The following is a 26,477-nucleotide window of genomic DNA, read 5'->3' as shown; positions in this document are numbered from 1 at the left end:
ACACTCACTCGCTGCCTCACACACTCACTCACTCACTACCCACACACACACTCACTCACTCACTGCCTCACACTCTCACTCACTGCCTCACACACTTATTCACTCACTCACTGCCCCACACACTCATTCAATCACTCACTGCCCCACACACTCATTCACTCACTCACTGCCCCCCACACACTCACTCACTGCCTCATACACTCACTCACTCAATCTCACTGCCACACACACTCACTCACTGCCTCACACACTCACTCACTCCCCCACACACTCACTCGCTGCTTCACACACTCACTCACTCCCCCACACACTCACTCACTGAATCTGACTGCCGCATGCTCACCATGGAATTATGCCCTCCCTGGGCCCGACATAGCTTCTCTCCCTCCAGCCCTGCTGCAACTTTGCCTTCCTGTGCACCCGAGCATTCTGACCACCTTCTCCCAACCCCTGGCTTAAATGAAATTTCGGGCTGGCTGAGGTTGCCCGAGGTCCGATCGTTCCCATAGCCTGGCCCACTGTATCTTCTCCATGTTGTACTTGCCTGTTTCACATTTGTGGTGTTGGGTGCTCTGAGGTACAGATGAACCAACACGGTTGCAATTGGTACAACGCAGTTTTATTCCAACTAGTTATTTACACATCTGATTTGGTACTCAGCACGTGGTGTCAGTGTGAGTGTCTTGTTAATGAAGTCCTGGCCTTGTCCTGTCTCCAGATGGACTGCCCAGGAGGTGTCGTGTTTCTTGTCTTATACTGTGTCTGCTCTTGTCTGTGATTGGCTGTCGTGTTATGTGTGCTAATTGGTCTGTTGGTCTGTCTATCATGATGTGTGTGTTGTGATGTGTGTTTGAATATCATGACAACATTGCTCCCCATGAAACCACAATTTTAACTTACCTGGCAACTGACTATGATGTTTGTCCAATCACAGGTTGGTTCTTCCCTGTATTGGCTGCTGGCAATACGCTTACAGGTGAGCCTAGCAGCGAAGGCATGAAGAAACCAGCCTGTCATTGGATGATCAGGTGTACAGCATTTTTGCAAAATTCTGTCCATGAAAAATTCAATGGCCTAGTCCAACGACATGGCAGGCAGATCCAAATGACTCGGGGCTGCATCCGGCCCATGGGTCAAGGGTTGGGCAAGCCCGTGCTATAATGTTCCCCGCCATTTGTCAATTTAAGGTTTCACAATATCCCTATGCACCAGTAGGCTGGCGTGTGCCAACTCAACACGGAACTCCTTTGCTAACCGCACTGAACTGCAATGGTTCAAGAAAACGGCTCACCAACAACTTCTCAGGGGCAGTTACGGATGGGCCGGCAAAGCTCACTTCAGGAATGATTTAAAAACCGGATCAGGAGATGGCTAGCTCTGGTGCACAGATTTTCAGAACAACTGTCAAGATTTTGTTAGGCCACATAGCCTTTGCTGTGACCAAAGCATTCAGCCCCTGCTTAATGCCCACCTCCATCCCATAGATTAAGTCCCATAGTGTACGTAATGTAAGTACGTAGTGTAGATTAAGTCCCATCACTGGGTCTATTTGCTGCAGATTTTCCACCCCTCCTTCCCGCCCTTCTCCTCAAGCTGCTGTCTGTTGCTGTGATTCAGCTTTTGCTGACCCCGGGTCCACTCCCACCTCAGCACTGACTGCCTGCTGTTGTCTGTAAATTATCAGACTCACTGTCCAGTTTATTAGTTAAACTTTATACCCAGGTGCCCTTATTTGCGAGATGAACAAAGGACTGTCCAGTGTATTGGAACATGGCTGTTCGAACTCCCATCAGGCCTATCCGTGGTTCTGACTGTGGCTTTAATTTAAAATGTCTAATTCCGTATCGGACCCAAGATTCAGGCCGTTGGCCATTTTACCACATCACTCCCAACGCCCCCCCAAACACCACCACACCACCCCCACCCTCAAAATGTAGGGTAATTTGCAAATTTGTTTGTATTCCCAAGTCAAAATCGTTAATATAAAACACAACGTTCTAAGCACTGATCTTTCTGGAACATCACCTTCCATCTTCTGAACAACTTTCCTTTACTCCAGTAAAGGTATGATTGTAATTAGATGTTAATGAAGTCTAAGATATATTAGTTTAACTAAAAGTATTATCTCTGTTATATCATTACTCATGAAAGAACTCTCCTGTAATTGCCTAATGTGGCTCATCTTCTTTCCAATTACGGAATAGATTCCCCATGCATCCAGGCGTTGGAGGCCCCGTGATCCTATTATGTTGGAAAATTAAGTAAAAGGGAGAGAGACTTTTTAATCAGTGAAAGTCATCCATTATATTCAGTATAAAGATGTCCTGAATCTCTGTGCTGGCAATCCTGTATTATGAGGTATGCTGGCTCTAAAGCAGTAACCTGGGATAATCATTGACCTGAACATTTCCCTCTGCCAATGGTAGAGAATGTGCGAACCTGTTATTTTACTGTACTTGTTGCCCTGCTAAAATAGCAGGGACAGTCATAGGGCTGAATTTTACACTGGAGCCGTAAAATAAGCCGTAATAACACTTGGCCGCTCACCCCAATTAAAGGGTGTTGGGAGCTCAACTGGCTCAGGGGGGGTTTCCAATCCCAGTTGAAGATGAACTCCGACCTCTGAGAACTGCCGGGCCGATCAATATTAGGGGACACTCTGGGAATGCAGGCAGTACTCTGAAGAAGAGGAAATATGAAGCCTGGATGGGGTAGCGGAGTTGGGGCAAGGCGGCATTGGGGCCAGAATCAACTGTGTATGGGAGGGGTGGAAATAGAGGTGGGAGGAGGAATAAACCCCGGGGTGCAGCCTCTCTTGGGCCTGGGCCTCTCCTGCCAGAGAAAATCTTCTAGTGGTAGTGGGAGGAGGCTTTTGTGATCATCTCTCGATCATATAAGGGCCTCAATTAGCCAAAGGGTGAGCTGGCTGCCTGACGCCTCCCCCACTGCAGGTAGAATTGTGAGCCGGTGACAGGCACGTGCTGCTGTACAGAGGGCACATTAGAATTCATGCTCATAGAGTCATTATAGTTCAGAAGATAGTCATTCAGCCCATCTAGTCGGTGTCAGCTCTCTGTAGAGCAAGCCAGTCAGTCCCATTTCTCTGTTTTATCCCCCTATCCCTGCAACTTTGTTTCCACCAGGTCTCCAGCAGAGTTTTCCACAGTGGCACAGTGACAAGCACTGTTGCCTCACAGCACCAGAGACACGGATTTGATTCCGACCTTGTGTGACTCTCTGTGTGGAGTTTTCACATTCTTCCAGTGTATGCGTGGGTTTCCTCCCACAGTCCAAAGATGTGCAGGTTAGATGGATTGACCATGCTAAATTACCCCTCGGTGGAGTTACAGGGATGGGCCTAGGTAGGATGCTCTTTCAGAGGGTCAGTGCAGACTCGATAGGCCAAATGATTCCATGATGGTGAGATTTGAACTCACGGGCCTATTTAAACATTAGCAAAATTGGGGCCCAGTGTATGTGTTTGACAATAGTAGCAGTCACCTGTCCCATTTACAGAACCTTCTGGATTTTTTTGGGAATTCACAACATTCCTCCCTCCATCAACAAAGGCAGGAAGAAACGCAAGTCCAGCTTCCCAATCTCTCAACTGTGTCATGGCAAGATGAACCTGTCTTCATCTGATATACATGAAATGTCCAGCAGGGGGTACTGGATAGCAGGGCCAGAGCCAGTTCTAACAACTAACTAGCACCCTGGTGATGATCAACACAAGGTGGGAGTTAAATTCAGGGGCCTTCAGTTCCTTGGCGTGGTGCTACAAACAATGAGAATCACAAAATATGCATTTATAAGCCGGGAACGACACCCTGGGCTAGCAGTCAATTCCAGCCCCACCTGACCCAGAGTCGCAACACAGGTGAAATTAGGATTTATTTAAAATGCACAAGGTCCTTGGCTGGGCCCAATAAACTACAGCCGCAAGATTAACACTAATAACATTTTATTATGTACAGTATTATAATTAAACAGACAGGAAATGTAACTGACTATCTACTCCCCCTTTCCTAACTCGCCCCACTGTCAATTCACACAAACACACAACTCACACACACACACAGAAAAACAACAGAGGGGAAAAGGTGGTGGAAAGGGAAAAAGATTATAAAAATAAAAGGGTAAGAATCTTTGATGCACTGGGCTGATTTCCAGTTAGTGGCCGGGATTCTCCAAAATCCCGGCTAAGTGTTGATGCTGGCGTAAACACCGGAGTGTTTCACGCCAATGTCGACGGGCCTCTTGGCCCAGCGATTCAGTGGCCCACAGGGGGCCAGCACTGTGCTGGAGTGCTCCACGCAGCTCCAGCGCCGACACGCGGCCCTGCACTGCCGTCGCGGGTACGTGCATGTGCGCGGTGGCCGTTTCCGCGCCGGCGCATGGTGGCCGTTTCCGCGCCGGCGCATGGTGGCTGTTTCCGCGCCGCGCAACATAGAATTTACAGTGCAGAAGGAGGCCATTCGGCCCATTGAGTCTGCACCGGCTCTTGGAAACAGCACCCGACCCAAGACCACACCTCCACATTATCCCCATAACCCAGTAACCCCACCCAACACTCAGGGTAATTTTGGACACTAAGGGCAATTTATCATGGCCAATCCACCTAACCTGCACATCTTTGGACTGTGGGAGGAAACCGAAGCACCCGGAGGAAACCCACGCACACACGGGGAGAACGTGCAGACTCCGCACAGACAGTGACCCAAGGCAGGAATCGAACCTAGGACCCTGGAGCTATGAAGCAATTGTGCTAACCACTATGCTACCGTGCTGCCCAGACATGGCGTAGCAACACAGCGGGCCCACGCGGAAGAAGGTAGGCACTCCCGAATCGCGCGCACACGTCGATCTGTAGCACTTGATCGCGGGCCTGGCCGTGGTGGAGGCCCCCCCCCCCCCCCGGGAGTCTGATCCCCTCACCCCCCCCCCCCCCGCCAGAACGGCCACCGGGGCCGCAGGTCTGAGCTCCCACCGGGTGGTACCATATGTGAACCACGTCGGCGGGAACTCAGCCAGGCGACCGCGGAGAATCGCCGCGGGGGCCTCGTTCAACGGCCCCCGACCGGCGCCGCGTCGACCGCGTGCGGCTGGCGGCGTTTCTCCGGTCGCCGGAGAGTCTGTCCCGGTGTTCGGGCGGCGTGGCGGGAATTTTCGATGTCAACGACGATTCTCGGACCCGGCACAGGCTCGGAGAATCCCGGCCACCTTTCTGAAGTTCAGGCCTTCGTTTTGGTACTTCTTCCTTCTCTACTTGAGATGGTTTTCTCTGGCAAGGTTGTCTACTTTCTCTGCAGACTCATTTCAGGTTCACAGCAAAGGGTGTGTCAGGCACTCACTGCTTTCAGTACAATGGAGCAGTTCTTTCACTTCAGCCAGGAGAGAGATTAAGAGTTCCATTCGCTCCCAAGGTCTAAACACTTCTGTTACGTTCTCTCAGAAAGCATCACGATGGAACCAATCACTGACCATTGTCAGGCAGAACACTGTCCCTGGCCAGCCCACCAGTTGCCAGTTGACCACTCGATCTGACTCCCTCCAAACCTGGTTCCTAAGATCCACTTGGTGCCGAGGAGTCTGGCTTCTCTCTTCCAAAAGCAAAACCTGGGAGCACAGTGTCCTTGCAAACAGGCTGCTTCACCCTAGAGTTTTCTGATTAAAGGCACATCCCGATTCTGGATCCACGGGCCAAAATAATAAAATAACATACAAGAAACGGGAACAAAGGAAATAAATAGGAGGAGCTCTTACAGAATAGTTCATGATTTGAAAGTAAATAAATAGTCTCGATAGATTTTTGCAAGGCATGTGGATTAAGGGACATGACACCAAAGCAGGTCAGCCCTAATGTAATTGAATAGGGGAGTACGCTTGAGGGGCTGAATGGTCGACTGCTGTTCCTATTAAGGGTAGTGAAGTGAGCAGCAAGGGTTTGCAGCATGCAATTATTATTGAGGTCTAGCATGACGGCTTAACATTCCCGTAATTCTTGATGAAGTGAAGTTCCGGAGGAAGCTATTCATTCAATGCAGGCTGCCAGTACCAGTTAATACCCAAGGGGCCAACTTTCTGGAAGGATTCGCCGTCTTAATATTTTCATCTCTGTTAGGCTGCGGTAAATGAAATGGGATGTCAGAACAATTCTGGATTTGCATTCCTATCACATACAGTGCGAGAATGGAAATAAAAAGTACGCAGTCCCTTAACGTAATTTGCACTGTTATGCATTTTAATGGGGAGTGGGGGGGGGGTAAAATCATTTTTTTTTCTCTCGCTTAAAAAGTAGCCTCAGGATATGATAAGCAGCCTGCAATTATTGTAATATGTGCAAGCGCCGGCGGGAAACGCAGACCCGTAAATTACAATCTGGCACTTTAACGTAATGAAACTGCAGTGACACAGTGCAATGATGTTCTATTTCTTCACTAAGTTGTCAGCAGCTGCTCTTGCCAATGAGGAATTGCTCCCATTATGCGGAGAATTAAATCAGCAGTATCTCCGAAAGGAGCATCAGGATTAGGGGAAGGGTGAGGCAGACATACTCGCCAACCTAGAAAAGGAGCCAGAGCTGTCAAAAACAAACAACTCACATTTATATAGCACCTCCTGTGTAGTAAAATGTACTCAAGTGCTTCAGAGGGGTGTTTTCAGACCAAGGTTTTGATGCAGAAGGCGACATTAAAAGGGTTTGACAGCAGCCTCTTCAAAAAGAGAGGGATGTAGGGAGGAAATTCTAGAGCTCAGGGCCTGGACAGCTAAAGGCATGGCTGTCAATGGTGGAGCAAAAGAATTGGAAGGTGCACAAGAGCAAAGAGTTTGGTGTCACCCTAAATTTTGCACGCAGGCTTTGGAGTAGGATTTGAACTCAGAATCTTCTCACTTCAAGGCGAGAGCGCAGGCAATCAAACCATGGCTGACGCACACTGCAGGAGGGCTGTACCTAACCAGAGTTACACATTCAAGGTCCAATGTACCTAAACCTGGCTGAGGATAATATGCCATGTTGCAGCAGGAAAGCTGCAACAGCATTGGGTCTAATGTTCCCCTAAAGATTGGGCGTTTGCAGAGCTGTGTGGCAATGGGGAAGGTGTTTGACAGAGACTGAGCAATCCAGGCCTAAGCAGCATTCCCTTTAAGATGCATGTGTGTGCAGCCACATGTAGACCTTAAACGCAGGCTAACAAGCCATCTGCGCACAGCAAACACAAGCTAAAGGGAACATTAGCTGGCTTTCATGTGAGTTGATCTGCAACCAAATCCCAGAGCAGGCGCAGCCTTGTTAGTGACTCCAAAAGTCCTGAACGTGTTTGCTGCATTCTTTTCTACCACAGGGGTCATCAGTCAATCTAAGATACACAAATGTCTTAAGCAGATGTATTAGTGCTTGACAGAGGGAACAGTATTAGAAAACACTAAGGACTTTTTCCCCCAAAAAAATTTAGGGTGTCTTTGACTGTATGCATGCTGCCCGCCTGGCATTGCTCCACACAGTGATTCTTTTGTGAACTGCGAAGGCTTCCACTCAGCATGCAGCTTCTGAGTGACAATTGTGGGTTCAAATCTCTTTCCAGGACTTGAGCACATCATCCAGGCTGAGAGCCAGTGCAGGACTAATGGAGTGCAGCATCGCTGGAGATGCCTTCTTTCAGCTGAAGCATTGAACTTAGTTCCTCTCTGTACGGTTCAGGTGCTCTCCTAATGTTATTTGAATAAAAATAGCAGTGGGTTCGCTCTCAACCCTCTACCAAAAGCAGATTAACCAGTCACTCATCTAATCTGACGCATCTTGGATCTTGCTGTGCATTCAAGCAGACTTTTTTTAATAAACATTTTATTGAGATTTTTTTTGGCATTGTAACAGCAGCAATATAAACAATGTACATAAAAATATAAACGTAGTGCAAATACCGCCTCCCTCCCCCACAGGTCCCACCATTAATTAACCCCCTAATCTACGCTAACCTAACCCCCCACCTTCTGCTGACGATTAATTGTCTGCAAAGAAGTCAATGAACAGTTGCCACCTCCAGATGAACCCTAACAGTGACCCTCTCAAGGTGAACTTGATTTTCTCCAGGCAGAGAAAGCCAGCCATGTCCGATAGCCAGATCTTCAACTTCAGGGACCTTGAGTCCCTCCATGCTAGTAATATCCGCCTCCGGGCTACCAGGGAAGCAAAGGCCAGAACGTCTGCCTCGTTCTCCTCCTGGATTCCCGGATCCTGCGACATCCCGAAAATCACCACCTCTGGACTCAATGACACCCTTGTATTTGATACCTTGGACATGACGTCCGCAACCCCTGCCAAAATCCCTTCAGTTTTGGACATGCCCAGAACATGTGGACATGGTTCGCCGGTCCTCCCGCACATTTTTCGCATCTATCCTCCACCCAAAAGAATCTGCTCATCCGGGCCACTGTCATGTGAGCCCGGTGAACGACCTTAAATTGAATCAGGCTGAGTGTGGCACAAGTTGCTGTCGCGTTGACTCTACTCAACGTGTCCGCCCAAAGGCCCTCCTCCATCTCTCTCCCCAACTCCTCCTCCCACTTTCGTTTCAGCTCCTATGTCTGCGTCTGCTCTGATCCCATAAGCTCCTTATAAATGTCAGAAACACTCCCCTCTCCTATCCATAAGCTGGAAATTACCCTGTCCTGAATCCCCCTTAGCGGCAGGAGTGGGAAGGTTGGTAACTGTCTACGCAGGAAGTCCCGCACCTGCAGATATCGAAATTTGTTTCCCCCCGCCAATGCAAACTTCTCCTCCAACGCCCTCACACTCGGAAAGCTCCCCTCTATAAACAAGTCCCCCATCCTCTCAATCCCCGCTCTCCGCCATATTCGGAACCCCCCGTCCATCCTCCCCGGGGCACACCGGTGATTATCGCAAATTGGGGGCCAGATCGATGCTCCCTCTGCTCCCACATGTCTCCTCCATTGCCCCCAGACTCTCAAGGCCGCCACCACCACGGGGCTGGTGGAGTACCGCGCCGGCGGGAACGGCAGAGGCGCGGTTACCAGCGCCCCCAAACTTGTGCCCATTGCAAGAAGCCGTCTCCATACGCACCCATGCCGACCTCTCCCCCCTCACCCCCCCACCACCTCCACCACCACCACCAGCCACTTCCTAATCATGGCTATGTAATAATTGCTAAAGTTCGGCAGTGCCAGCCCTCCCTCTCCCCGACTCCACTCCAGCATTACCCTCCTCACTCGCGGGGACTTGCCCCCCCCATACAAAGCCCGCTATAACTTCATTGACCCGCTGAAAAAAGGACCGCGGAATGAAGATGGGGAGACATTGAAATCAAACAAGAATCTTGGGAGAACCGTCATTTTCACCGTTTGGACTCTACCAGCTAGAGACAACGGGAGCGCATCCCATCTCCAGAAATCATTTTTCATCTGATCCACCAACCGGGCCAAGCTCAATTTATGTAGCCTGTCCCAATCCCGCGTCACTTGGATACCTAGGTACCTGAAACTGTCCCCTACCAATCTAAATGGCAGTTCCCCTAATCGCCTCTTCTGACCCCTCGCCTGGACCGCAAACATCTCGCTCTTTCCCATATTAAGCTTATACCCGGAAAACCGGCCGAATTCCCCTAAAATTCCCATGATTTCTTCCATCATCTCAATTGGATCTGAAACATACAGAAGCAGGTTGTCCGCATACAGCAAGACACTGTGCTTCCCCCTCCTCCGGACCAACCCCTTGAGGCTCTCAGAGCAATTGCCAGCGGCTCCATAGCCAGCGCAAACAGCAGTGGGGAGAGGGGCATCCTTGTCTCGTCCTCCGCTGCAGACTAAAATAGTCCGAAGTCGTCCTGTTCGTCCGTACACTTGCCACAGGAGCCTGGAACAACAACCTGACCCAGTCAATAAAGCCCCTCCCAAATCCGAACTGCCGCAGAACCTCCCATAAATAATCCCACTCAACCCAGTCAAAAGCTTTTTCCGCATCCATCGCGACCACTACCTCCACCTCCCTACTTTCCGGGGCCATCATGATCACGTTTAACAGCCTTCTTACATTGGCCACCAGCTGCCTGCTCTTAACAAACCCCGTGTGATCCTCCACAATGATGTTCAGTAATTAATCCTCAATCCTGGAGGACAAAATTTTGGCCAGCAGTTTGTTGTCTACGTTCAACAGGGAAATCAGCCTATATGACCCACACAGCTCCAGGTTCTTGTCCCGTTTCAGGATAAGCAAAATCGTGGCCTGTGACATCGTCTGAGGCAGATTCCCTTGCCTCATTGAACACCTTCATCAGCACCGGTCCCAATATCCCGGAGAACGTTTTATAGAACTCCGCTAGGTACCCGTCCGGTCCCGGGGCCTTACCCGACTGCATGGCCTTCAAGCCCTCCACTATCTCTTCCAACCTGATTGGGGCCCCCAGCCCTTCTACCAGCTTCCGGTCCACCTTCGGGAAGGTCAGCCCCTCCAGGAAATGCCTCATCCCCTCTGGCCCCGCAAGGGGTTCCAACCTGTACAACCTGCTGTAAAAATCCCGAAATGCCCTACTCAACCCTGCCGAGTCCCCAACTAAGTTTCCATCCCCGTCAATAACTTTCCCTATTTCTCTAGCTGCCTCCCTCTTTCTGAGCTGCTGAGCAAGCATCCTGCTGGCCTTCTCACCATGCTCGTAAATCACCCCCCTCGCCTTTCTGAGCTGTTCCACTGCCCTCCCTGTGGTTAACAAGCCGAACTCCGCCTGTAGCCTCCGCCGTTCCCTTAACAGCCCTATCTCTGGAGCCTCCGCGTAACTCCTGTCGACTTGTAAAATCTCTTTCACCAGTCGGTCCATCTCTGCCCTATCCGTCCTGTCCCTGTGAGCCTGGATCGAGATCAGCTCTCCTCTCACTACTGCCTTCAGCGCTTCCCAGACCACCGCTGCTGAGAGGTCCCCCATATCATTTACCTGCAGGTAATTTTGTATGCATTTTCCCAGCCTCTCGCACACCGCTTCGTCCGCCAACAGCCCTACTTCTAACCTCCATTGCGGGCGCTGATTGCTATTAGTACTAACCTGCAGGTCAACCCAGTGTGGAGCATGGTCTGAGATTGTGATCGCCGAGTACCCCATGTCCACCACCCCTGCCAGCAAGGCCCTACCCAAGACAAAGAAATTGGTCTGAGAGTATACCTTATGCACGTGGGAGTAGAAGGAGAACTCCTTCCCCCTCGGCTGCATAAATCTCCATGGATCCCCCTCCCCACCCCCCCCCATCTGCTCCATGAACCTTTTCAGCTCCTTTGCCATTGCTGGCACCCTGCCCGCTTTTGAACATGACCGATCCAGGCCAGGATCAATAACTGTATTAAGGTCCCCTCCCATGATCAGCTTGTGCGAGTCCAGGTCCGGTATCTTCCCCAACATCCTCTTTATAAATTCCACGTCATCCCAATTTGGAGCATATACATTAACCAGCACTACCTTCCTCCCCTCCAGCTTACCACTAACCATTATATATCAACCCCCCCACATCCGAAACTATTCTGCCCACCTCAAATATCACCCGCTTATTAATCAAGATCGGCACCTCTCTAGTCTTTGTATCCAGCCCGAGTGGAAAACCTGACTGACCCAGCTGTTCCTCAATCTAACCTGGTTCACTACCCTAAGGTGCGTCTCCTGCAGCATTACCACGTCCGCCTTCAGTCCCCTCAGGTGCGCGAACACATGTGCCCTCTTGACCGGCCCATTTAGCCCTCGTACATTCCAGACGATCAGCCTAGTTGGGGGGCAAAGTGCACCCCCCCCCCCTCCGCCGATCAGCCATCCCCTTTCTTGGGCCTGCCTCCGGCCCATGCGCCGCACCTCCTCCGGCCCGTCCCCCGGTGGCCCCCGCCACCGACCTCCTCTCTGTCCCTCCACCAAAGTCCCTCCCTCGTCAGCAGAACAACTACCCCGCTAGCAACACTACTCTGAAACCTAACCCATATAATAAACTAAACATATGCACACACCCCCTGCGCTTCCGTGAGCTAGCTCACCTAGCTAGCCTGGTGGCCCCCGCCCCGGCACCAAAAAGTCTCCCCCCTATTGTTCCCTCACTCCCCTCCCCCCCACCCGTTGCATTCAAGCAGACTTGATTTGACATAATAAAGTGTTATTTAAATGCAAGTACCTTCTTTCTTAGCTTTGAACCTATAAAAGGAGGCCCTATGATCAATTTTAAAAACCTGTTACTTCTCAGGGGCAACACGGTGGCACAATGGATTAGCCCTGTTGCCTCACAGCGCCGAGGTCCCAGGTTCGATCCCGGCTTTGGGTCGCTGTCTGTGTGAAGTTTGCATATTCTCCCGTGTTTGCGTGGGTTTCGCCCCCACAACCCAAAGATGTCTAGGCTAGGTGGATTGGCCACGCTAAATAGTCTCTTAATTGGAAAAAGTGAATTGGGTACTCTAATTTTATTTTTAAAAAGAAGAAAAAAAACTGTTACTTCTCAGGGAAAATAATTTGAATTTACTACGTTATCCTCAGTGCAGAACTGAAACACATTGGGCTGTCTCCTCAATCTTTTCACCTGAGGAAGGAGCAGCGCTCCGAAAGCTAGTGACATCGAAACAAACCTGTTGGACTTTAACCTGGTGTTGTAAGACTTCGTACTGTGCTCACCCCAGTCCAACGCCGGCTTCTCCACATCCTCAATCTTCGGCAGATCTCTGAAGTTTAAGGCTGATGCCATCAAATGGCTACTTCTTGTTTTGCCCTAATCTCCTCTCAGGCTCTTTTAACCCTTGTGGTCTCGCTGGGAGTGAGATTAGAGGTGGGAAAGTGGGGTACCCGAACCCTACCTCCACCCCGCCCCCATCAAAATTATGGTCTGAGTGGGAAGGACCATGGCCAACCCAGCTGCAGACGGACATGCCACCGTGCAGCATGCAGGTAAACCTATGTGAGCTGCTTGTCAGCCCCGGGGAGAGAGGGAGACCCTCAATCAAAGGCATTGAGTGCCTGGTTGCCCACCCCAGCCCCCATCACCCCCGCTTGCCCCCCCCCCCCCCCAACCGACCCTTTTCCCTGCAACCATCACCAGGCAAAAAACACCCTCCAGCATCCAGCCCACATTACCCCCCCCCCCCCCGCCCCCCCCCCCTCCCCAAGACGAGACGTAGGAGGCCCATGTGAGTTCAGTGAAACCCCTGAGCCACATTAAATCCCAGTTTGCTCAGGAACAATTGGTTTTAAGAGACTCATTGAAGAGACTAATTGCCTTCCCAGCTCCAACGGATAGGTTTCCCAAGACAGGCCTTCCCCAACCCTCACTAAACGTGGGACAACTCCCCCTCCACCAGAAGTCAGACACGTGGCCTCATGTGTGATTATCTGGGCCCACCTGCAGTCTTGCCTCTTCCAGCAGGCCCCATTAAATTCATCCCTAAGATTCCCAGTTGTGTAACCTTGTCTTACTGCTTACGATACTGAAGCTTTTTACATCAGGCTTCTTCCGTGTTCAAGCATCCACCCCACATGAAAGCCACCCCATTCCCAGAGAACCATAGGCTGCTCTCCCATACGCTGCTCTCCCCTTTAATAGAGTCATAGAATTGCAGTGCAGAAGGGGGCCATTTGGCCCATCGAGTTTGCACCGGCCCTTGGAAAGACCACCCTGCATAAGCCCAAGCCTCCACCCTATCCCCGTAACCTAGTAACCCCACCTAACCTTTTGGACACTAAGGGGCAATTTAGCATGGCCAATCCGCCTAACCTGCACATCTTTGGACTGTGGGAGGAAACCGGAGCACCCGGAGGAAACCCACGCAGACACAGGGAGAAAGTGCAAACTCCACACAATCACCCGAGGCCGGAATTGAACCCAGGGCCCTGGAGCTATGAGGCAGCAGTAGTGCTAGCCACTGTTCCACCCATTAAGAGAGAGAGAGAGATCTGCCGGGTGATGGTTTAACCTGAGGGTCACCACACCTCAGGCGAGGAGCAAGGTTGAGAAGGTGGGGCCTTCATGGCAATCTCAACCGGTACGGAATTGAACCTATGATGTTGGCATCACTTTGCATCACAAACCAGCCGTCCAGCCAACTAAACTACCGGACCTCCCCACCCCCCCAACAGATTAGATTAAAAAGCCAGTTTGGAGCAAGCAATAAAAAAGGGGTAGTGGTTGGGAGAGGTGGTGTGGTGGGAAATATGAACAAACAAATTCCATTTAGTGCGAGAATTGAAAATGGGGGAACCGGTCTGAGCTAGGCCATTCAACAACAGTAACATCTACTTATATTGGGTCTTTACCATATTAGGCACCAAAGCACATAAGACAATATTAGGGCAGCTGGCGAATTGTATGTTCAAATGGGTAGGTTTAAAGGAGCATCTTAAAGGAGAAATGAAAGGTAGAGAAGTTTAGTAAGGAAATTCCAGAGCTTGGGCCCAGGTATCTGATGGCATGGCCATCAACCGAGAAACAATCAAACTTGCAGATGTTCAGGAGGTTGGCATTAGAGGAGTGCAGTAATCTCAGAGGGTTGTAGGGCTGGAGGAGACTTCAGAGATGGGGAGCAACGAGGCAACGGAGGGATTTGAGAACAGGTGAGAATTTTATAATTGAGGCAGGGACCTATTGTAGGTCAGCAAGCGAAGGTTCGCACAGTGGGTAGCGAAAACCTGGAATTCGGTCCCTTACATACAAGGCTGCAGAAGATATCAAGACTGGCAGTGAGAGGTTTCTGATAGGTAACAGTATCAAGGAATGTGGAGCCCAAGTGGATAAATGGAGTTGAGGTGATTCAGTGTCAGAACAGCCTTGCGGGACTGAATGACCTCATCCTGTTCCTATGTTGTGACGAATGCAAGATTTAAAATATATTAGATTATAAACATTTCGCAATCTAAGGGTTAAAAACCTGGGGATTAGAGCAGTGTTCTTCAAACTCGTGGGTCGCGGGCAGGTGTCGGGAGGGTCGGGGAGCCGTCCTTCGCGGCGCTCCCAATCGCGCAAATCCCCGCACAGCATCCGGCTTTCAATAACGCCGGCTGCAAGCAGCCTTTAAAATGGCCGCGAAAATGTAAAAAAAATTTGGCCGCAGTGCACATGCCGATCATCGACACGCATGCACAGTGTGGCCGCCATTTTTTTAAATGGTCGCAGCTTTTTTTACAAGTTTGGGTTTTTTTTTATTCATTTTATTCATTTATTTTATTCATTTAATTTTTTTTTTTTTCATTTATTTTATTCATTTTTTTTTTTAAGTTCGGGGGGATTTTATTCATTTATTTTATTAATTTAATTTTTTTTTCATTTATTTTATTCATTTTACTTTTTATTTTTTTACAAGTTCAGGGGGGGTTTTAATTCAATAAAATTTTAAGGAAAAAAATGCAGAACTTTGGACAGATGGAGATTCCATACTTTCCGACACCGGACGGCTTCACCTTCATCCACCAGGTTCCGTGGGAGGAGCGTGTACGAGGGCCAAAGGGACCCAAAACCATTTCCTCCATTTTTATCAGCAGCAAACAAGGTAATAGAAAATGGTGGGTCACTCAGGTCAGCCGGTGTGGGTCGCGAAGGTCAGCCGGCGTGGGTCACGAAGGTCAGCCGGTGTGGGTCACAAAGATCGGCCGGCGTGGGTCGCGAAGGTCAGCCGGGTTGGGTCCCGAAGGTTGGCCGGTTGGTAAAAATGGGTCCCCGGAAAAGAAGTTTGAAGAACACTGAATTAGAGTATGTTTAACCGCAGTAGTCATTTTCAAAGGATCTTGGGCGGGATTCTCCCTTAACCGGCAGGGCGGGCCGTACCGGCGCTGAGGAGTGGCGTGAACCACTCCGGCGTCGAGCCGCCCGGAAGTTGCGGAATCCTCCGCACCTTCAGGAGCTAGGCCATCGCTGGTGGGTTTGGCACCGCGCCAACCGGCGCGGAAGGGCTTGGCACCGCGCCAACCGGCGCCGGCGGGCCTCTGCTGGCCGGCGTGAGTTGGCGCATGCGCGGGAGCGCCAGCGTGTACTGGCGTCATCCCAGCGCATGCGCAGGGCGGTTCTTCTCTGTGCCGGCCATGGCGGACCGTTACAGTGGAAGGCGCGGAGGGAAAGAGTGCCCCCACGGCACAGGCCCGCCCGCAGATCGGTGGGCTCCGATCGCGGGCCAGGCCACCGTGGAGGCCCCCCATGGGGCCATATGCCAGGTCCCGTTTGATTTATGCCGGTGAGACAAGCCGAAAAGGGGCGGCCTCTCAGCCCATCGCGGAGCGGAGAATCGCCGGGGGGCCACTGCCAACGGCCCTCAACCGGCGCGACACGATTCCCGCTCCTGCCGAAAAACTGGCGGCGGGGCGGGATTCTCCGGCCCGGCGGGGGGTCGGAGAATCCCACCCCTTGTTTTGCAACACCAGAAAGCTTTTAGGAGCCGGAGGTGAAATTGACCAGAGTCAAGAGTGAGGGGGAAGCTGAAACAAACCAGTTGAAACAGCGTTTTGAAGACATCCAGCCAGAGTCTGCAGAGGTTTTAACAGGAGCCAAATCTGTTCTCGAAAGCAAGTATTATTTCCGTCGGAAAGGCCGGTGCAATGGAGAATCCTGCCAGTGGAGAATCCAGCCCCTGGTTTATCATATCCCGATAAGGGACAGCACGGTGGCGCAGTGGATAGCACTGGGACTACAGCGCTGAGGACCCGGGTTCAAATCCCGGCGCTGGTTTACTGTCCGTGTGGAGTTTGCATATTCTCCCCATGTCTGCGTGGGTTTCAGCCCCCACAACCCAAAGATGTGTAGGTTAGGTGGATTGGCCACACTAAATTGCCCCTTAATTGGAGAAAAAAAATAATCGGGTACTCTCAATTCCTTTTTTAAAATTATATCCCGATACAAAGCATCTGTGTACAGATGATCAATAATTCGCTGAAAGATGTGGTTCAATGGACATCCGTGAAGAAACCATTTGTGCTCCAATGGTAAATTAAAATTAATTGGCCTCCAAGTGCAAAAGGCCACCTGCAAACCTGCACACCCCGGACGGACTTAATCGGAGGAAGGCAGGAGGGCAGCGGGGCCTCTACCCCACACCCTCCTGCCTAATCACACAACATCCGCACCCCCGCTTCCAACCTAATCTCTGAGCTCATCTCTTGTGGGGAGGAGGGTGCGGGGGGGGGGGGGGGCATTAAATTCTGCCAATTGTGTCGAAGTAGAATTGAATCTTATCTGGTCTGAATCATGACAATTTTAATGTGTGGGGAAGGTGGTTGTGTGTGTGTAGAAAGCATTTTAACCTCCGTGAAGAGATTAGACCTGATCTCGCTTGCTGTCAACAGTGGTGAGTAAAGAACAGAAAGGTGATTGATTAAAAGTGTTCTGTAAGTTTTTCAACCAAGCGCATATCAGCTTGAAGGCATGAGGACAGATTGAATCGCGACCTCAACTAATTAATCAGCTCAGTCTCTTCTGAGCATTCTGTAAATATATTGATTTCACAAAATTAAATTGAGAATATTGGGATTGAATAACAATAAGTGGCCTGCATGTGTTTGCGTCAATCTGTGAGCTTGGGCACAACTGTACATACACACATGCAGGCATTTATTTGTTTGAGTATGTTTGTTTGCAAATGTGCTTTGGTATGTCTTCTTGCCCAACTCAAGATGGGTTTCATGATGAATAGGCAGCGCCGTTACTTTTTCCCTCAAGTCATCCAGCTTGTTGACAGTTTGAAACACAATCCATATGAGCGGCTCTTATAGCTTAAATAAACAGAGGGCTCGTCTCACTCCGAGTCGACTGCAGAGACATCACAAAGAGCTATGCGCTATTCTTGCACCATTTTGGAACTTCAGGATTCATTGCCTGTGTCTTGGGGAGGGGCTCCAAGTGTAGGAAATGTCTCCGGTTGCATCCGCCCAAGCTCAGGATTTCTGGGTTTGAGGGACAGATGACATCTCCGCAGAGCACGAGTACTTTGTGGGTCAGATGTTTCAGGAGGTGGTCAGCCCACAGGCTGGAAGAGTTCAGAACGGTAGGTGAGTGCCCATAGTATGAGCTTGAATTGACAGGTGTCTTTGGGGCTTGTGCCACTCTCAAATGGGCACTCCATATTGGAGCGTGCTGGGAGTTTATTTGTTATCTTTTCATGGGCTGTGGGTATTGTGGGCAATGCCAACATTTGTTGCCCATCCGTAATCACCCAGTCCAGACCATAGCACCATTGGGCAAAGGACTGCGCAGGATGCAACAGCAAAGTCTAGCAATGCAGTTGTTAGAGGAGATTCCATAGTTAGGGGAAGTCAGGTGTTGTAAAAGTAGCCAAGAATTTGTAGCCAAGAAAAAGTAGCCAAGGGCTTGTAAAAGAAGCCCAGATGCCAAAAGTTCGCCGCAGGCGCAAATCCCGTTATGGCCGCTAACTCTCGTGAGAGGGACATATTGGGATTTGTGTCGGCAAGAATTCAGACATGATGATCCTGGGCCCTCCCCGCTGACATAGTCAGGTTCTCGCTCAGTGTGGACATGACCCTGGTTATCATAAAGTTAAATTCAATTAAATATGCTTGAACAGCTTAACGCCGTTGCTTCCAGGGATGTCAAATGTTCAACACCCCCCAGCGAACGTGATGTCACGCCAGTGGGAATTACTGCTGGTTTCCAAAAATCGAAACCAGTCGTGATGACCATGCCGGGAGCTCAGAGTGTGTATAGTTGGTGAATCATTTGCTAGGCAGTGCTCTGGCATCGAGTTGGCACTGCCAGGTTGGCTCTGCTAGGTTGGCACATGGCCATGCCGGCAGTGTTTGGGGGGGGACACTGAAGCCCAGATGCCAACAATAATGACGAGGAGGGGGTGCCTTGGGGTGGGATTCTCCAGCCATGCTGCGCCAGAAAAGCATCTAGTTGTTGCACAGTGTGGCTGGTAAAAGCCAGGAGACCCCGCTCCCAGGATCTACCCAGCTCGCAAAGCCTCGTGAGATTCAACGTAATCACATGAAACGTTGCAAGGGGAATCCAGCCCACACTAAGCAGGATCACTTTTTAGCAAATCTGCATATTAGAACGAGGCAGTAAGCCACGGTCAGTGGAGGGCCGATTCAGTGGGCAGGGGGGGACTTTATCAGGGGCTGGGGGCACTGTTGGGCCGCCGCCGTGCGCATGTGCAGCCATGGATCCGGCAATTCTCCCGGCCGTTTCGGCAGCTAGAGCCGGGTGCTTTACGCTACCTTGATGCTAGCACCCAGCAAAACGGGGAATTGGTGGCTGTTTTCAGCCATTTTCTCTGGCGAACCGTTCCCACGCCAGCGTGAGGACGTAGCCCCAGAATTGGGAGAATCCAGCCCATGGTGCGGCAGGGTACTCAGAGGTAGACGTACATTGACAACATTGTCATGGAACATTGGACTCAGCCGTAGCTTGTGGTTACACTAAGGGAATGCAGTTAATGGGCCAACTCACACACGGACAATGTGCTTTGGCCACTCAGTTCCATCAATGGTGCAACAGTCAGAGTTCTTCTTCTGGTTATCTCAGGGTCATTTCCAGGGACGTCATTGTGAAGGGTTCCGTTAACTGCCAATCCTTACCCTGTGGCACCCGCTTCCTCACCTGACCTCCTCTGGGCCCCAACCTGAAGCCTCAGCCAATCAGGAATCATAAACTGCAGGATAATCATGGCCACGTTCCTCTCCGAGAGAATGGGGCACAAATGGGATTGGCAGCAGGGCCTGGGTTTCAGCAGTCGGGAAAGTGCTCAATTCCCATTTTCTGAACCTGAGGCAAAAGTCAGGCCCCAAGCTATTGACAATTATGCATCATGGATGCTGGCCTGGCCAGCAATGCCCATATCCCACAAAAGAATATATTTTTTAAGAAGCTGCTTGACCTACCTTTATTCACTTGCATGACACCCTCCCAAAAATATTTGCACTCTTCTGCTCTAATGAGCTTCCTTCAACCCCTTTGCATCAGCTCCCTTCCTCACCTTTTTTGCTCTCTTTCTTTCTTGACCTTACTCCAACACTCTCTTGAGCCATTCCCTACAAGAGGAATGTGCGACACATTCAACTTTTGATCTAAAAGCATAAATGTTTTCAGGTGGATAAAAGGCTGAGTGCAGTTTAATTCCACAGCCTTAGATGTCCTGTCAATGAATGTGTTTTGCTTTCAGCCGACTGAGGATGAGGGTAGCATATTTGGAATAAGATTAATTAATGCTCTGAAGGTCAAATGGAATTGGTAGAACTTCATATCATCATCATGTAGTTTCCTGTTCCCTGTGACCTGGAAGTGCTAGTTTGATTCACATCCACATTGGTTGGAATGGATTATCGATAAAGAGCATGGGTTTTTGGAAATCTTTAACCAAATATATTTACAAAAGGTTTGGGAACATTATCCAATTAGTATGGGCTAGGACTGAAGCGGTGGGCAGATGTGGTGCGGGGTGGTGATTGAAAGATGCCATCTTCTCTGCTTGTCATTTTGATGGATAGAGTGGGTACTGGGCTAATTTTAAAAATCAGCAATGAGCAGAGAGATATGCCGTCTTCATTTGACCTTTCTCAGCTCTTTCTGTCCTTTTTCTCCTACCTTTTCTCCCTCTTTTTTTCCCCTTCAACCTGTCCATGATCATCATTGCAGTAGAGATTAAGGAAATTAAAGAGCTCCCTTGGCCCCCTCCTGTGGGACAGCTAGACGGTGACTCAGTGAGCGATGAAGGTGATTGCTTGCTTTGCTTTTCCCACCTCCCACTCTGCACAAGCCTGCCTGCATGGATTTGCCTCACACCCCATCATCCTTTGCCCTATACCCATACCTTTCCACAGTGAATTGCTTGTTCCTGGGATATATACATATATATATGCATTTGTATATTATATATGCGTAGTACAATTTATATCAGTTAATTTTATTTAAATATAAAATTTTAAAATATGCTTCAGAAATCATGGGTAGATTTTTCCCTTAGTTGAAATAAAGGGAGAATTCCACCTGTTTTCCTTTCACTCAACCCATTTGAATTGTGACATCAAAATGGCTGACATAAGAATAAAAATGGCTTCTTCTATTTATCAAAGTCAACATAATACATGTCTTTTGACAAACTTTATTTCTTGAGGTAAACTATCAAGATAATAGACTATTTGAATATCAGTACAGCCATTATGAAATTACATTTTTCAGTTTTAATTGTCATTGTAAAGTTTTGCTGCTTCCTGTATTTTCATCCTGTTTTTCTGTCTGCGGAGGCTGAGGTCCAGAACCTGAGCTGTGCTCAAGAGAGATGCCGAGAGGTATCTATCCCCTTGGGCGTTTTCTGACTCCTGTGCTCAATATATATTTTTCACATCCTTAATTGGATGCTACACACAGGGAAGTGCACCTCAAGCATCCGTCCATTCATGTCTTCTGCCTACAAGCTATCGCTGGCACTCCTGTGGAAGAGCTGAGCCAGCATTGAGTTCAGGGGCCTCAGCTGATGACCCAGTTGACATCACAGAGCTGCAATAGAGCTTTGAGGACTTGGAACGCACAGCAGATGAACAGAACAACTAAGTTTAACACTGCTACTGCTACCAAGGGGGACGTGTTTTGGGAGCTTTTTAAAAAAACTTTTTTTTTTGATTCTCGAGGAATTTGCGAAAGTGACCCAGCAAGAAGACACTGAGGAATGTTTTTCTTGAGAAAACAAAAGCACCATATTTATTCTTGGAAATGCTTCTTCTCAGTTACAAAGTGTAGAGCTGACATTACATAATGGCAACTTGTACCGATAATGTTGCATTGGTTGCATGGCCGTCCATCAGGCCTTGTCTTCATTCCTCCTCGGCTTGTCCTTCTTCTTCACCTAGGGGCTCGGATAATTTTTCTGTGACAAATCTAAAGTTGTTGAAAGAAGAATAGTCCACACAAAATAAATTGAACTCAAAATGAAAGTGGGACCAGATACTGAGATAAATGGACATGGTTTTAAGCTTCATGGATCATGCTTGTTATGAGGTTTTGTTTTCTGGGCCTCCTTTATAACATTCTGTCTGCTTGTTAGTGTGAGGGAAGTCAGTGCGAGGCAGGGGATACTCTTCAATATATTCTCAGCAACATCGTGGCCTTGGTGACTCAGCTTGTTAAATTAATGAGTAGCTGAGCAGTAGCGACCAGAAGGTTTCTTAAATTCAATACCGGCCATTGTGTAAGGGTGGGGTGGTTTGGGGAGGGGTTGGAATAACATTACCACCGAGCTAAGGAAACACTTACCAAGGCTCCCACTCTTGACCTAATCCACAGGCCCTACCTGTGGCGTATGTGGGTGTGTTAAGGCTTAGCTGTAATGCCCCCCATGATCTAGTAGACTGTCAACACTCTCTGGAATGTAACTGGTACTTACCTACATGGCAGCATCATGAGAGAAGAAAACAACAACTTACCGCATTTATATAGTATCTTTGATGTAGGAAACCATCCCAAGGGGAAATTAATTTCAAAAAGGCAGCAAAATTAAACAATCTGAAGTGCACATTAGATGTCAAGCACAGTCGCTTTTCAAAATCCCAGCAAGGACTCTTGAGATCAGGTACAGCAGAGCTTTTTGTTTACAAAATAAACTTTCTTCTACACTGCCTCATTAGCTACTCGTGTATTAATTACAGCACCACTTGTTATAAAGTAAAGCTCTCTCTATTCTGTCCCATCTAGCACTCCCTTTGTCATGATATGCAAACATGCATCGAATGAACACATAGAATAGGACACGACCAATGAGCAGTCAGGACACTCAGGGGTGGTGTCTCACTATAAAAGGGATGAGGCACTCACACCCCGCCTCTTTCCACAGACCAACATCTACAGAGTGAGACAGGGTGTATCCTCAGCATCACACCCCAGCACATGGCTTAGAGCAAGGCTGGTTCAGTTGAACTGAGTTACTACTTTTGATTAGCAGAGAGTCAAACTCATTGAGAACTGTGCTAATAGTTCAATAAAACACATTGAACTCACTTCAAAGTCTGGAGCATCTTTTACTCAAAATTGCATCAAGTGGCAGCTTGTGTTATTCCAAATAACATAACACAACATGATACCAGGAGTCTGTTCAATCTAGTTAGTTCAACTCCGCAAGATCCGTGACGACCAGCGAATGTATACCAGCACAATGGAAAAGATTCCGGCTCCTCACCAGCTCAGGACCTTCGGAAATCTCAGTGCCAACTGGCGGACATTCAAGCAGAAATTTCAGCTTTACGTCGAAGCATCAGACCTCAATGGTATGTCTAACGCACGGAAGATAGCTCTTTTCCTCAGCTCTTTTCCTCACCACAGCGGGTGATCATGCTTTGATTCAACTCCTTTCACTTTGCCGAAGACCAGGACAAGACAAAGTTTCAGACCATCCTGGACAAGTTTGACAGCCACTGTGAGGTGGACACCAACAAAATCTTCGAGCGCTACATATTCAAGAGCAATTGCAAGGTAAAGACGAATCCTTCACCTCATATTTAACTAACTGTAGACTGCTAGCGCAATCCTGCAACTTCGGTGATATCCCTGACTCCATGATCAGAGACCAAATCGTTTTTGGAGTTCACTCTGATCCTCTGAGACAGCAGTTACTGAAGATCAAGCATATGACCCTGACAGTCGCGATTGAAACATGCACAGTGCATGAGCAAGCTGAAAATCGCTATTCCCAGTACAAAACGGCAGAAAATGATAGACTAGCCTCCCACGAGGCGTAGAGTGTGCAGGCCATCTCCCGGATGCAGTGCCTCAACTTTGACGAAAGCGGCCATTTTGCGCGCTCTGCCAGGAGCCCGACGCATGCGCGATGCGAACGGGATAAGGAAGCGGCCGAAACCCGCACTGCGCCAGTGCAGACGTCTGAGAACCGCACTGTGCATGTGCAACGACGCACGGAGCGTCAGGACGCCGACATCATGACGTGTTCGAACTGTGGCACTGCCCATTTAAATAAACACTGCCCTGCAGGAGGCAGGCGCTGCTTAAACTGCAGGAAGCCAGGCCACTATGCAGCTCTGTGCAGAACTGCATTACCAGTCAGGAGCCAGCGCTCCCAATCCCAACGACGGCGCATCCGGAGTGTTCAACAACACAGACAGGATTCTGATCCCGGCAGTGCAACGGATGCAGATGATGAATGTCTGGACAACGCCTACCGTGTGGGCATTATTACAACATGCGAATATGCCACACCAGATACAGCGTAAGTCCAATCAATCCTAGCTGTGGATTCCGAGGACAAATGGCGAGCAGTGATGAAGGTCAACCACTGCCCCATCCAGTTCAATCTGGACACATGTGCCTCTGCCAGCCTCCTCTCACAGGCAGACTTCAGACGCATTAAGAAGCCCCCCACGGTTATTCCAGCTGCCTGCAAGCTCCTGGATTACAACGGGAATGCCATCACGGCACTGGGATCCTGCCATCTGCACGTATCCATCCGACACACACAAGCACGGTTACGCTTTGAATTGTAAAGCCGTCAGGGCATCCCTACTAGGTGCGCACACCTGCAAGCAGCTGAACCTCATTCAACGGGTTTACACCACAAAATCCTCTCATGTGGATCTTCAGGCCGGCATCGACGACATCCTCACCCAGTATCCAGATGTGTTCAACGGGATGGGCACGCTGCCGTATCAATACAAGATTCTGCTACGACCTGATGCCAAGCCAGTGGTCCACGCACCACGACGTGTCCCTGCTCCACTGAGAGAGCGCCTGAAGGCACAGTTCAAGGATCTTCAGCAAAAAAGCATCATATCCAAGGTCACCGAACTGACTGACTGGGTCAGCTCGATGGTGTGCGTAAAGAAGCCTTCGGGGATCTGTACATCTGCATTGATCCCAGGGATCTCAATAAAAATATCATGCGGGAACACCACCGCATCCCGAAGTGGGAGAAACTCATGAGTGAGATGGCACACGCGCTTCTTCACCAAATTGGATGCATCACAGGGATTTTGGCAAATCCAGCTGGAAGAGTCCAGCAGAAGGCTCTGCACCTTCAATACGCCTTTTGGCAGATGCTGCTACAATCACATGCCATTTGGCATCATCTCGGCATTGGAGATATTCCATCGCGTCATGGAGCAGATGATGGAAGGCATTGAAGGGGTTTGGGTGTACGTGGACGACATCATCATATGGTCCACGACCCCTGAAGAACATGTGTCCCGTCTCCAGCAGGTATTCCGCCGTGTGCATGCCAACGGCCTAAAGTTAAACAGGTCCAAATGTTGTTTTGGCACTTCGACGCTCGAGTTCCTAGGCGACCAGATCTCACAGCATGGTGTGCGCCCGGACACAGACAGAATCAATGCCATCGAGGCGATGAAGGTCCCTGAGGACAAAAAGGCAGTGCTGTGCTTCTTGGGTGTGGTCAATTTTCTGGGCAAGTTCATTCCAAACATGGCCACACACACCACGGACCTACGCAACCTGGTGAAAAAGTCAACTGCCTTTGAGTGGAAGGCGGCACACCAGACAGAGTGGCTGGAGCAGAAAGCCAAGCTCACCACTGCACCAGTCCTGGCATTCTTCGACCCGGACTGGGAGACAAAGACATCCACTGATGCGAGTCAGGATGGCATCGGTGCGGTGTTGCTTCAACGAGATAACACGTCATCCTGGGCACCAGTAGCCTACGCATCAAGGGCGATGAAACCAGATATGCTCAGATTGAGAAGGAATGCTTGGGTCTTCTCACCGGCATCCTCAAATTTCATGATTATGTCTACGGCCTGCCGACATTCACTGTCGAGATGGATCAAAGGCCTCTGGTCCACATCATCAACAAGGACCTGAACGACATGACGCCTCGGTTGCAGAGAATCCTGCTTAAACTTAAGAGGTATGACTTCAACTTGGTGTACACACCTGGCAAGGAGCTCATCATCACTGATGCATTGTCCCGCTCCGCCACCTCGCCCAGTGAGCCGCTGGAGATCATCCAGCACATCGAATCGCAGGTGCAGCTGTGTGCTAGCACTCTCCCGGCGACAGATGAGAAGGTAGTTCTCATCCGTGATGAGTCAGCCAAAGACCCCCTCTTGCAGCACGTCATCCACAACCTCACCAATGGCTGGCAGAAAGGGCAGTGCCCACAATTTTACAATTTGAAGGATGACCTGACGGTGAATAATGGTATCCTCCTCAAGCTGGATAGGATTGTCATTCCGCTCAGTCTCCGGAGCTTGGTGCTGCACCAGATTCATGAGGGACACCTGGGCGTCGAGAAGTGCAGACGCAGAGCCCAGCAAGCTGTCTACTGGCCCGGCATCAGCCAGGACATCACGAACATGGTCCTGAACTGTGCTATCTGTCAGCGGTTCCAGCCAGCGCAGAGACGCTCCAACAGCATGACACAGTGACCTCTCCGTGGTCCAAGGTTCGCATCGACCTCTTTCATGCGAAAGGCCGCGACTATGTATTGATCATCGACTATTTCTCGAATTGCCCTGAGGTGCTGAAGCTCCCGGACCTCACCTCTCGGACCGTCATCAAAGCCT

The 26,477-nt window shown here is 49.7% G+C and overlaps 1 protein-coding gene across 4 annotated transcripts in view; it reads left to right on the top strand.

Annotated features, from left to right (window-relative positions):
• shdb (Src homology 2 domain containing transforming protein D, b) overlaps nt 1-26,477 on the top strand; it is a 348,493-nt gene that overhangs the window by 216,178 nt on the left and 105,838 nt on the right. For 2 of the 4 annotated variants that reach the window (XM_072482747.1, XM_072482744.1), the window contains exon 5: nt 20,593-20,670. The exons of the other annotated variants lie outside the window; for them this stretch is intronic. In XM_072482747.1, the coding sequence (XP_072338848.1) occupies nt 20,593-20,670 (78 nt within the window). The remainder of the gene's footprint in view (nt 1-20,592; nt 20,671-26,477) is intronic. 4 annotated transcript variants of the gene reach the window in all.

The sequence above is a fragment of the Scyliorhinus torazame genome, chromosome 18 (assembly GCF_047496885.1).
Source record: "Scyliorhinus torazame isolate Kashiwa2021f chromosome 18, sScyTor2.1, whole genome shotgun sequence".
In the NCBI taxonomy this organism is placed as follows: domain Eukaryota; kingdom Metazoa; phylum Chordata; class Chondrichthyes; order Carcharhiniformes; family Scyliorhinidae; genus Scyliorhinus; species Scyliorhinus torazame.
Note: the sequence above shows the minus strand (reverse complement) of the source record. Positions and strands in the feature narration are given on the sequence as shown.